The 13,532-nt window shown below is 38.3% G+C and overlaps 1 protein-coding gene across 3 annotated transcripts in view; it reads right to left on the reverse strand.

Annotated features, from left to right (window-relative positions):
* Positions 1-13,532, reverse strand: part of PLEKHH2 (pleckstrin homology, MyTH4 and FERM domain containing H2) — a 66,478-nt gene that overhangs the window by 38,995 nt on the left and 13,951 nt on the right. For 2 of the 3 annotated variants that reach the window (XM_087717709.1, XM_014056848.2), the window contains exon 3: positions 4,322-4,384. In XM_087717709.1, coding sequence (XP_087573835.1) covers positions 4,322-4,384 — 63 coding nt within the window. Of the gene's footprint in view, positions 1-4,321; positions 4,385-7,218; positions 7,299-13,532 lie in introns of all 3 variants that reach the window. The other variant, XM_014056850.2, reaches the window with a different exon arrangement.

Here is a 13,532-nt window from a genome sequence, read left to right on the forward strand (position 1 = left end):
AGTGGGGGGGGCAGAGATCGTCCCCTAGGCCCCTAAACTATGGGGTGCCGCAGGGCTCGGTCTTATCCCCCGTACTATTCAACATCTACATGAAACCGCTGGGAGAGATCATCCGCAGGCACGGGATTAGATACCATCAATATGCGGACGATACTCAATTGTATCTGTCCGCCCCGTGCCAAATCAATGAAGCGGTAGACGTGATGAGCCGGGGCCTTGAGGCCGTCATGGACTGGATGAGGGTTAACAAGCTTGTGCTCAACCCAGAAAAGACCGAGTGGCTGTTGTGTTTTCCTCCCAAAGATTTGACTAATATTCCAACACTCAGGCTGGGGGGTCAAATTTTATACCCCTCAGAGAGGGTTCGCAACTTGGGAGTCCTCCTGGATCCACAGCTGTCATTCGACCACCACTTAACGGCTGTGACCAGGGGGGCATTCGCCCAGGTTCGCCTGGTGCGCCAGTTGCGACCCTACCTGAATCGGGAGGCTCTCACAACAGTCACTCGGGCCCTTGTGACCTCTAGGCTGGAATACTGCAATGTGCTCTACATGGGGCTGCCCTTGAGGAGCATCCGGCGACTTCAGCTAGTGCAGAACGCAGCCGCGCGAGTGATTGCGGGTGCACCTCGATTCACCCGCATTACACCTATCCTCCGCGAGCTGCGCTGGCTACCTGTCGATCTCCGGATGCGCTTCAAGGTGCTATTAATCACCCATAAAGCCCTACATGGCAGTGGATCTGGATACTTGAGAGACCGCCTTCTGCCAATTACTTCCCTGCGACCTATAAGATCCCATAGACTAGGCCTCCTCCGCATTCCATCGGCCAGCCAGTGTCGGCTGGCAACTACAAGGAGGAGGGCCTTCTCAGCAGTAGCCCCGACCCTTTGGAATGAGCTCCCCGTGGAGATTCGTACCCTCTCCACCGTCCAAGCCTTCCGCACAGCCTTGAAGAACTGGCTCGCCCGTCAGGCCTGGGGATAAGGATAGTTACCCCGCCCGAATGATGAATGTATGTTGTCTATTATTTTACTATATGTTGTCATCTTAATGTTTGTATTCCCCCTTCCCGGTTTTGTGTGAGCCGCCCTGAGTCCCCTCAGGGAAAAGGGCGGCCTACAAATGCTAATAAACCTAAACCTAAACCTAAACCACACTCAAGCGGTGCATCTCTTTGCTTTCTTTTCTACTCAGAAGTATCCACTTATCTGTCTGACAGTGTGCTTGTGAGCTGCCTGGGTCTTCTGTTGGCTTCCCTAATGGTTTTGATTGTTAGACATTCCAAGACCTTGTGAAAAGGTGCTCGTTTAATGACTTTTGTTAAATTATAGCACCAGGTACTGCAGCAGAGATAGTATTCTGCCAGTTTGGGCAAACCGGCAGCGGCGGGAGGCTCCGCCCACCCACCCAGACGTCATCATGGACGCTCTGTGCTTGCTCAGAAGTGCTGTGTATGCGCTCCTGGTGCTGAACAGGTAGTGAAGATTAGAGCATTTCATGCCTGGACTGCAGGGATTGCAGTCACTAAGATATGTGGTCATGTGATTTCATGCTTTATAACCACATTGCTTAACGATGGTAATTCTGGAACCAATTGCTAATTCAAAAACTACCTGAGTTGTGCACAAACAGCACATAAGGCAATCTTAATCTATAATAAATTCTACTACAATTTAAAACATAGCGAAAGAAGAATGGGACGACAGAGAATGAGGCGGCTGGATGGAATCACTGAAGCAGTTGGTGTGAGCATAAATGGACTCTGAGGGATAGTAGAGGACAGGAAGGCGTGGAAGAATGTTGTCCATGGGGTCGCGTTAGGGTTGGACACGATTTGGCGACTAACACGACCACATTGGAAAATATTATTTGAATTAATGCTGTACTGATTTTTTTTAATGTTCAGCAATCTTTTATTATTGCATTTTGGAGAATTATGAAATTGCATTAATCATTCACCCATTGATGAATGCAAAGGTGTTCTTACATCTATTTGGCACCTTAAGACTATTCTCAAAATTAAATCAATAATTAGCAAAAGCAGACAATAAATTAAGAATGACCAATCAGAAATAACTATTATTAGACGTTTATATCCAATCTGAGAAAAATCTGTGTTTTTTCTATAACAAATCAGACAAAATCAAATATTTTATAGTTGTGTTAAACCCTATGTAAGAAGATATGATACATGTCCATGTAGAGTTATCAAACAAAGGTAATTACGATCATAATTGAGCCTAAATTTATAGATGTAAGTCATGCCGGTTGTTAAGTGGGTCATCATGTGACCAATCTGATTTTACTACATTTTTATTTTACAACAATGGTCATTAAATGAAACCACTGTCTGTAATGTACTTTCTTATTCAATCTGCTTTTGGATTATGGGTTTCCTGTCTCAGAGAGTCAGATTAGGTAATCATATTTCTTCAGCCCTTATTCTTAACACTGGTGCACCCCAGTGTTACAGTGTTGAGTCCCTTACTCTATACTCTTTATGTGCATGACTGCATTTCCACTCACACTAGTAATACTATTACTAAATTTGCAGATGATACAACAGTGGTGGGACTAATATCTATGGGGGATGGGTCTGCCTATTGAGATGAGATGGAATGGTTGCTTTCATGGTGTGGAGACAATAACTTGGTCCTTAACACCAATAAGACCAAGGAGCTTATAGTGGACTACAGAAGGAATAGATCAGACAATTGCTTATCAATGGAGACCGAGTGGAGCAAGTGGCCAGTTTTAAGTTTCTGGGTGTTATCATAAAAGAGGACCTTACCTTGGGCACTCATACTGCAGCACTGGTCAAAAGGCCCAACAGAGATTATACTACCTGAGATTTCTCAGGAAACAACAACTGAATGAAAAACTGCTGGTGACCTTCTATCACTGCACCATAGAGAGTATTTTAACTTACTGCATCTGTGTATGGTTTGCCAATTGCACAGTGGCAGATAGGACAGCACTCCAGAGGGTCAATGTCATTGCCCAGAAGATCATTGGTTGCCCTCTCCCCTCTTGGAAGAGCTTTATAGCTCCCACTGCCTTAAGAAAGTTCAAAACATTCTTAAAGATCCATTTCATCCTTTTTTTGAACTCTTACCATCTGGCAGATGGTAAAGGATAATAATAACAAGGACAAATAGGCTGAAAAAAAGCTTGTAATCCAGGGCAATAACCATATTGAATTCTATGGTATAGTGCAATATCGGATTTTCAGTTTCAATTATATAGAAAGTAAAGGATGTATGTTTGTGTTTTTATTTTTACAGTTATAACGTACACTGAAGATAACATTTAATTTCATTGTACCATGTGAAATGACAATAAAGTACAGAAAAGTAAAGAAAGGTGTTTTTTTTCCTAGAAACCAAAAGTAAACACCTGTTTCTGACAAAAAAAGTAAATCACAGTAACATAGTTCCTATAAATGTGGATGTTTGCCAAGCACCCAAAATGTAATCACATGACCAATAGGGGCAGCCATTGACATTTTGAAACAGGATAATAAGTATCGTGTTTTTTGGAGTATAAAACACATCTTTTTCCATCAAAAAAGAGATAAAAATCTGGGTGTGCCTTATACACTGAATACAGCATTTTTTGCCTCCTGAAACCCCATCCCCTTCACCAAAATGGCTGTACATAGCCTTTAGGAGGCTTTCAGAGTGCTCCTGAGGGCTGGGGAGGGCAGAAATGAGCGAAAAATAGGCCATTTTTTGCTCAATTTTGCCCCCCCCCCAGCTCCCAGGAGCACTCTATAAGCCTCCTAAAGGATATTCATGCCCCTTTTTTGACAAAAAACGGACCATTTTTGCTCATTTTTGTACCCCCTCCCCCGGAGCATTCTACAAGACTCCTAAAGGCTATTCATGCCCTTTTTTTGAAAAAGAAAAAAAATGGGCTCAATTTTGCAAAAAATGGGCTGTTTTTGGGAGATCTGCAGAGTGCAAAAACTTTTTTTAAAAAAATTTGCATCTTCAAAATCTTGGTGCGTCTTATACTCCAGTGCATCTTATACTCCGAAAAATACGATACATTTTTGGAATAAATTGTAACTTTGAATTGCTGCCAAGTGATCAGTTATACATCAAGGATTATGTGTATGGCCATACAAATATTATGAACCCTAGACATCAAAATAGTTTATTGTTAATATTATTTTTTAAAAATGCCTGTGAAACTTTTCTGAAAAAGCAGTTTCTGATACTTTCTATTTGAAGTTCCATCTATCTAAAGCACCCTATACTTTATACATATAGCTTCAGAACATTGGTACTATATACAGTATCTCATTACAATCATACCTGTTGAAAAGCCTTTTCTGCTTGATGATCTGCATCAATAACTTGTTTTTCAAGTTGCTGCATCTATATAAAGATATAAAAATATGAGATGCAATCTTTTGTGACAGTTCTCAGTGAAAGTATTACCGTAATAATCATGAATAGGTTTTGTATGGAGTTGAAGGTGTCCAAGGGATTAAACTACACCTCCTAAATAATTCTTAAAACAATATTATATAAAGTATTTATTGCCAACATTTATAGGTAGATGAACGTATACATCAAGGACCACACTAAGTCACCAGAGCGTAGAATCCATCTAATTTTCACTGCCAAGGAAAGGAACAAGCATAATTTTTAGGAAAGTCCCCCTTTCTGTTCTGTTTATGGAAGCTTTCTAGTGGATTAGACAATTAGTTGAATTCCTTTCAAAAAAGGCTGAGCGAGCTAAGCAACATACGGTATTAAAACTGTCTGTTTAATTTAATAGTGGATGGGGAGAGGGAGAATTCCAGCAGAATTACATTGCGAAAACTTTGTCACAGTTCTGCTTAAAGATCACTCCTTTGTGTTCCTCAAAGCTTTAGGGGAAAAAGTGCTGTTGACAATGGAGGTTCTTAATAGCATTTGTACAAAAAGATAACGTTTGAGGACATTGGTACTAGTATTTACATACTGAAATGCTTCCATTTGTTTTGTCCTTAGCTCAGATTTTAACAAATTTCTTTATTTGGAATTTGGAAGTCGCAGGAGGTCAATGGCACATTTCTGGTATACACAGAGCAGGCATAAGACTACTGGCATACATAGAGTTTTGCTATTATATTTCCAATAATAATCTACAATTACTTGAAATGCATCAAGGGATTATGGGTACAATTTAATCCTGGTGCTGACCAGTTAAGTTTTATATGGCTCGGCTCCTGGTTATGTAAGGGACGATCTTCTCTGGATAAAACTGGAACATATTCTATAAACTGAGAGGAATGCCTTACATTCCTTCCTTTTGAGAGGGAAGAGGCTTAGGTGCCACAGAAAGCCTTTTCGGCCTCATCACTTTGGAACACCTTGCTTGGCCCAGGATCCAGATGGCCCACACACTGTCCTATCCTCAGGATGACACTAAAGAGTTTTCTTTAGGTAGGCACTCAAAAAATCAGTACAGCATTAATTCAAATCATATCATTAGCCATTTTTAGAATTTGGGATTATTGTAATTATGGGATTTCACAATTAAATCAAATATACTTAATCAAATTGCAGTTTGATTAAGTGTAAACCTCCTAGAGTCAGGTAATTGAGATGGCATAAAAATATTGCAAAAATAAATAAATTTAAGAAACTGTATCCTAAATCTTAAGGGAAAGCATTTTAGGTTCATCCCCAAACACCCAGACATTGGAGTCTCCAAATATTTGCTATAGCTTACAATTTATTTGGAGAGTCTGCTGGCCTATCGCAAGGCCTTAAAACAGGGTTGTGTCACTGAGGTTGGCATGGCCCATTCAACGGCTGTGCAGATTTTGTTTGTCATTTGTTTAGTTTTTACTTTAGCTGCTGATTACATTTGTATTTGTAGAGGGTAAAGGAAGATGACCTTGACAGAGCTATGCTGGCTATGTTGCTTAGGCAGTCCATGAGATAACATTTCAAAGTAGCTCAGAGAAGAACTGAACGATAAGGAGGAGGAGAAGGAGGTACAGTACAATCAGACTTGCAAAATTCTTTTATAGCCAATCTCAATAAAAACACTTTTAACCTTCCTGTGCAGCTGATTTTCTGGTCTGGTCTACAACCGAGGCTGAGATTAATATTGTTATTGTAATATGTTCTTGTATTTTAAACCACTGTAAACTGCCCACAGTCATGAATTTGAGATAGGCAGCCATACAATATAAATGGAAATAAATAAATAAAAAAAACCTCAGAGAATCTGGAGATTACATGTTCCTCCTCCTTTCATTAGATTTCCCATGGACACTCTGCATGATTCAGTTTTCCATCCAAGGTTTCAATGTAATCCCAAATTCTGTTATAGAAAAAAATTCACTCCAGTGCCTGTACTTCTCTGAGAATGAGTCATGCAGTTAAACTGCACATTTAGAGTTTAAGGTGGAGAAAAGAAAAATGCCCAAAGCAGGATCCAGCTAAAACATTGAACAAGATACATAGTCAGATAATAGTCCTCAACTGGTTAATAAAAGAAACCTGGGATTAAAGAGTGATTGTGTCAAGTAAATATGTTAAGTAGTTTTGCAGAACCTCAAAGTATGCTTTGCTTAAGTCAGCTTTCTGGCAGCCTGCATAAAACATTTTGTGTAGACTAGAAATATACTTGAATAAACTGCTGTATGCAGTATGCCTACTGCTGTAAAAATAATAATACATACAAAGTGTTCAAACTATGTCCCTCCCCAAAACTCTGACAACAGTTTTATTATGGATAGTTGCCCTGTCATAGGAACTGACGAATGGGTCTGAACAGGCAGACCTAAAAATTGTTAAAGCTTCTGAGAAGGCGACTTTAAAAGAGTCTGCTGATTCTATTAAAGTAGCTTAATGCCAACAGGTGGATGAAAGTATTTCAAGCTCAAATCCATTTGTGTTCTTTATGCTTAATGCCTCTTCAGCTAATGGATCAAATAAAATCATTGCTAAGTATTATTCTTTAAGTCATGTAATTAACTTCCTAAGCAGAGTTATAAACAGTATCAAGATTTCCAGTTCTGGCCCACCCACCTGATAAATATAATTATTCTATGTTTGTGTGCTCTGGCTTTAGCCCCTTGAACAAAGGAAAACAATAAATATATACTGGTAGACTGCTAAATAATAACTGCTTTTAATAACCAGAGACAGGTATTAAAAATGTACCTCCCTAAATGGAATTATTTATATAGCAGTTAGATCAGAAATACCTGATTTTGAATGATAATTCCAATGTAGAAAGCTGTATGTTTTTATTGTCTTTCTTGACCATCTTTTTCTCCTCATCCTCCTGTGTAAATACCACACGTTATGATTCAGGCTTCTCTTTATTAGTCTGCTTCTAATAATTTCCTAATTACATTTTCATCTTTAATCTTCTCTTGATTTATATTCTTGCTTTGTTTTTCACCAAACCAGCCACATAATCATCTTCCATTTTAAACAAGATAAACTCTTATTCCTATCATTCTCCATGTTCTTTTATGTCCTTGTTTTTTCAACTGGAGAGAACATGGACATTTACAATCTAAAATCACTTCAAAACAGACAAGAAAATAAATTAGATTATGATCAGCTAACAGTTAAATGGCCAATTCACAAAGGTGGCAGACTATATGTGTCACATAAAATTCTACAACATTAAATGTGATGAAGTGGTTTTTGTCTGACAGCAGTACAGAAACATAAAATTGCTCAGATTGATCTGAAAGCACAACCCGAAAGATGTGATGCATTTGTAATAAACCTCTAGAACAGGTATATCAGAGAAAACCACAAGCAGCTGTTTTTGTTTCCTAATCAACAATTGTAGATACATTTCCTATGTAAAATGATTTTAAATCAGCCCTATAGGTCTGCTGAAGGAAGCACATTATATCTCATTTTGTAAACACTCTTGTGTTTTAGAAAATAGAGATGAAAGATCATTTCCTAGTGTGCTTGGAGGCTTATAAACTGTTCTCTGGTTTCCTGATGATGGGCTGTTTTCATTTGCTACCTTAGGGCCACTACAGGCTGCTTAAAATCAGAAAGTTTTGGGTAGCACCTTTTAAAAATACTTTAAAGCAATAAGTATCACCACAGGCATGGAATAACCTGCTTATAACCCAACAAAATAATATTTAATTTGGGAAGAGACCAAGAAAAAACCTCTAGAAGTACAGCCTCTTTCCACTTTGCCTAAAACTACCAAAGAGTATGTGTGAAATCAAACTTGATGTGAACAGCCTTCGCCCGCGCTTCCGCACCATTTTGGAGCACTCAGCTTGCCGGGCTGCCCCAGTCCCCACCAGGGCTGCAACGGTAGCAGCTTCGGGTGACGCTAGCCTGGGGGGAGGGGGCCGCCCAGCCCAGCAAGCTTTGTAGCCACGTGGCTGCGAAACTTGCAGGGCTGCACCCTCTTCCCTGCCGGACTAGCGTGGCCAGCACACGACGCATCCGGCTTGCGGGCCATGAATTTGACACCCCTGGTCTAGTAATAAGTGCATAGTGAAAAAATGGGACTAAAATTAAATATAAAAAAAAATCAGACAATAGGTACAACAACCAGCCTTAGAATTGATAATCATGATAACAGAGTTATAGATAGCTTTTGCCTTGTAGGATCAACCATCAACAGTAAAGGAAAAGGTAGTCAAGAAATAGATCACAAATTATAGGAAATTGATTTTTTTGAGCCTGTAAAAAAAAACTTTTTAAAAGCTTTGCATGTGCACTTTTAATCATTAATTTAATGATTTAAAAGCATGATATGTAATTCCATAATTTTAGTTACCGTAATAAGCAGAAATGAATCAAAAGTAAATTCTTTAGGTTCATTTCACATAGACATTATGGTTTATAAACCATGCTTTATGACAGAATGGTTATCTTTAAAATATTATTATAAAATATATTATATTATTATAAACCAATTTCCGGTTTGCTCGTAGTGTCGTTTTTAGTCCTCCGGAGTCTTCAGGGAAGCCTCCGAAGGCCCCTGAAGGCTCTGGAGGGCTTAAACCAGCCCTACGAAGAAATCAGAAGTCAGTTTCTGGTTTGCCCGTAGGGCTGGTTTTTTGCGTTCCGGAGGCTTCAGGGAAGCTCCTGAAGCCTCTGGAGGGCCTCCTGGGGTGTGTGTGTGTGTGAAAGGCTGTTTTCGCCCTCCCCAGGCTCCTATAAAGCCTCTGGAACTTGGGGAAGGCGAAAAAACCATGCAAAAAATGGGGGGGGGGTCGCGCCTGTCATGTGCGCATGCATGCTGGGGTGTGTGTCGCACATTACATTATGGGTGCAGTTTGCCCGCGCTCTCCCCGCTTATGGCACGTGAGCCAAAAAAGGTTCGCTATCACTGCACTAGGCTCTCCATGGCCTTCCCCACTCTGAGACACCTCATACACCCAAAAACTGCGCATTAATTAGCAATGCATGGACGAAAGTAGGGAGTGATCATGTTTAAGTTACATGATTCACTCCTACAAATCCTTGGATTGTGAAAGTAATTGGCAGGCTCCATTACATTTGTAACTTGAGGATCTTTTCTATTTCTATTTTACACTACTCCACGCCTGTTACAATAGTTATAATATGGGATTCTGTGAAAACAAATCAAACACTGAGAGGTTATCCTCTTTATTGCCCACTGCACTAAATCAATTATCAGTATTATATTTGAATTGAGCCAATGAGTTATTAAGAGTATTTTCATATAGGGCTATGCTATGATTCAGAAATATTTGGAAAATGTGCTTCAGAGCATGTGGGATTGCAAATGTAGCATCTGTCTGCAAGGTGTCTGCATTTTGTCCAAGGACTATATGTTTTACTCTCTGCACCTGCTATGTAATCCTGGGAAAAGACACAACTGCTTTAAAGAGTTCCAGACAGGAGCTATATTCATGCTTCCATATGCTCCAAAACACCTTTTTGCAATCAATCTGAAGCACTGCACAGCTTTATTTTGTATATTTTTCCTTGACTGGAAAGTAGTAGAATATTATAAAATCAGCCAAAATGTTCTTGGGCAAGGAAATATTTTTTATATTTAATTATTATGATGTATAACACAGGTGTCAAACTTGCTGCATCACATTGCGGTCGCATGATGTATCACAACATTTTCCCCTTCGCTGACCTGGGGTGCGTGTTACGCATCTGGCCCGTGAGCCGCCAGTTGGACACTCTTGATCTATAACAATTCTTGCCAATTTGCTTTCCTAAGCTTTGCAATAATGTCCCTAATCACAATACAAAAATTACAATAGAAAATACCAAGCATATGACTATTATCAATCATTTATGACCCAAAAGAATTGAACCGATAAACTTCCTTGCCTAACTGAGCAAGGGCAGTCAAGTGGGCAGTAATTTAGAAGTCTTGCAGAGGACTTAAGATTGACTAAAATTTGAAGAAATGGCCAATAGCATATTTTTATAACGTGGCCTTAAATTGGTTTAAAGACTTATGAAATATAATTAGTTAGAGACAGCCAGGATGTGACGTACGTGTTGTGCACAGACTTGATCATTAGCAGCTAAAGTAGCAGAACATAAGTGGGTTCAGCTATTTATGTTTATGGACAATGCATGTACAGTATTAAACACGCAAAACAGATTTCTAAAAAGCAGAGGAAAATATGCCAAAGTTCAACTATTCCAAAACACCCGCTAATTATAATTTATTAAGCAAACATTTTCCTCTAAATTTAGACCTAAGTTCTTTCCTATAGTTAGCAATATAGTATAAACATGTCCATTCTCTCACTTGTCTTCCAAACCCTGCCTTAGAAAAGGTGCCTTTCTTCTGCCATTTTGAGTCTTCTCTTTTAAAAGACAGAAATATCATTTTAACCCATCACTTTGCCAGTTTCCATATGGTGAATAAGTGATATTGTTCTCCTTCAGTGCCAAATTGTTCTCAATGGAAAAAGATAACCTGATGCTAACTAAAATAAACTGCAAGAAAATATGGAGAGTAAGTTTGAGGGAGAAGGAATGCTGAGATTCTTGATTTTTGATTGCATCCATATTTGTTATTTAGCTCGTAAGTCATCAAAGTAAATCTTATTCTAAAACAATTAAACAAAATTATACAAAAATCAACTGAGAAATAAACTTAACATATCCAACCCAGCTGATATACATTAATATTACTGGCAGTTTAAAAACAAAGTTCATGAAAGTCACATATGCAAGCTATTTTCATCCCTGAAGACTGTTATTAAAAGAATTATTTCTAAAGGCCATCCTTTCTGCTTTCTAATTTATCTTAATTCATACAAGCATTATACAATGTAAAACAAAAGAATCATATAATCTTTAGCTTTACAAAATCCATTCCATTCCAATATACTAAAAGAAATTATGGCTTCTTCTTTAGATTTATAATAACCCAGCTATTAGGGTATGGCCAGTAATATATGGGTAGGTTCATTTAGTGGCTATAATTTTGACTGGCAACTTGGTTATTAAGCAAAGTGATTGCTAGGTGAAATTGTGACTGTGCTTTTTAAATCTTACTTCAACTTTCCTTTGCTTTACATACATAAATGCAAGGATTGCTTGTAGATTTACTTTTTCATCTCCATTGTAACTACAGGGAACAGGGAAGTCACTAAATGAGAGCTACCTGCATACTGGGTAGGTGTCAGAAGCTATACAATTTATGCCTTTCCGATGAGGCCACCATTTAAAACTAAAAGCATTGCTAGAGATTATTCTCTTCCTATGCATTTATTCTACTATTAATCCTCTTTGGGGAACATCTAAAATCCTATTCAACTTTGTATATAACTTTTTATTAAGGATTTTGATAGAAATTGTAAATAACTAACACAAACTAATTTTTTTTAAAAAAAAGAAAGAATAAAAAGTGCAGGAAAAAATAAAAAGAGAGAAATAATATTTTATAAAACAGACATGACTTCCAATCTTCATTACAACAAGTATAGACAAATTTACTGGCTGTAAGGTTACAAAGAGATATCTTTTCAATTCATATCCCATCCATTATTATAAGAAAATCCATAAAACAATAATTTTTCAATTTTTCAGCAAAAATTGTGTAAAAGGTTGCCAGAACTTTGAAAATAAGTCTTATTTTAACCTTGATCAAATGAAGCAATTTTAAATTTCTTCTTAATATACTTCTAACAGATTTTTAGTTTAGGTCATTCAAATACTATCATAGTATTTGATTTGTTTTAATTTTTCCTTATTCCATTGCTCAGAATTTTTCAAGGGTTCAACAAACTTTTTGTAGCTCCAATAAGATTTTTTTCCAGGTCATTCTCTTGGTTTTTCATTTGCATTTCCCTTTAAATTTTTAACATTTCAGCCAGTTTCTTTTGTATATCCAATAAAAAGTCATTTTCCAACTCATTCTCTTGGTCTGTCATTTGTACTTCTACTTTTGGTAGACAAAATTTGCACAACATCTGTCATTCTCTCATTGACAGCATTTGGACATATTTTACTCAGGCATTATAGTTGATATTGTAGCTACAATATTTCTTGCTTCATTCTTCAAAGATATAATTTAATATTTCCAATGTTAGAACATTTTGGGTTATTTTGTAAATCCCAGCTAACAGCCCCCCCCCCCCCCCAAAAGTTGGCCTTGTATTTTTTTCCTTCTACTTAGAATCTAGTCCCCTCATGTTTCTAAAATCATAAAGTTGCTTATATTTGTTAAAAGCCAAGAAAACTAAGTCTGTTTTCCATGAGAAGCTATTTATGTATAATTACTTCAAAAACCTTAGAGTAAATGTTAATATTCCAAATTTAACTGGATTCTTAATCCATTTGTAATTTCCTTAGATCTAAATCTTATTTAGCTTTTTGCCATACTTGAATTTACAGTTTCTGTAACTTTTAAAGTTTGTAATTACTTTTTCTTTTGTTCACAGCTGAAGCTAAACTCACCTGGTGACTTTTCAAACTTGTCCTTCTGAAGACCTTTGATAACTTTAAAATAGTTAATAGTTAATTTCTGAAAGTGAGGTTTGCAAACCTACTGTCCTTTGAAAGGCTCTATTGTGGTTATAAGAAATTTTTTTAGAATTTTTTTATAGAATTTTATTAGAATTTGTAGGCCGCCCTTTTCCCTGAGGGGACCCAGGGCGGCTCACACAAAAACTGGGAAAGGGGAATACAGACATTAGGACAAAACATGTAATAAAATAGCAAGCAACATACACTCATCATTCGGGCGGGGTAACTATCCTATCCCCAGGCCTGACGGGCGAGCCAGTTCTTCAAGGCTATGCGGAAGGCCTGGACGGTGGAGAGGGTACGAATCTCCACGGGGAGCTCGTTCCAAAGGGTCGGGGCTACTGCTGAGAAGGCCCTCCTCCTTGTAGTTGCCAGCCGACACTGGCTGGCCGATGGAATACGGAGGAGGCCTAATCTATGAGATCTTATCGGTCGTAGGGATGTAATTGGCAGAAGGCGGTCTCTCAAGTATCCAGATCCACTGCCATGTAGGGCTTTATGGGTGATTAATAGCACCTTGAAGCGCATCCGGAGATCAACAGGTAGCCAGCGC

This window comes from Thamnophis sirtalis, unplaced genomic scaffold, assembly GCF_051295495.1.
Source record: "Thamnophis sirtalis isolate CommonGarterSnake01/CBP01778 unplaced genomic scaffold, rThaSir2_p1.2 scaffold_6, whole genome shotgun sequence".
Classification (NCBI taxonomy): domain Eukaryota; kingdom Metazoa; phylum Chordata; class Lepidosauria; order Squamata; family Natricidae; genus Thamnophis; species Thamnophis sirtalis.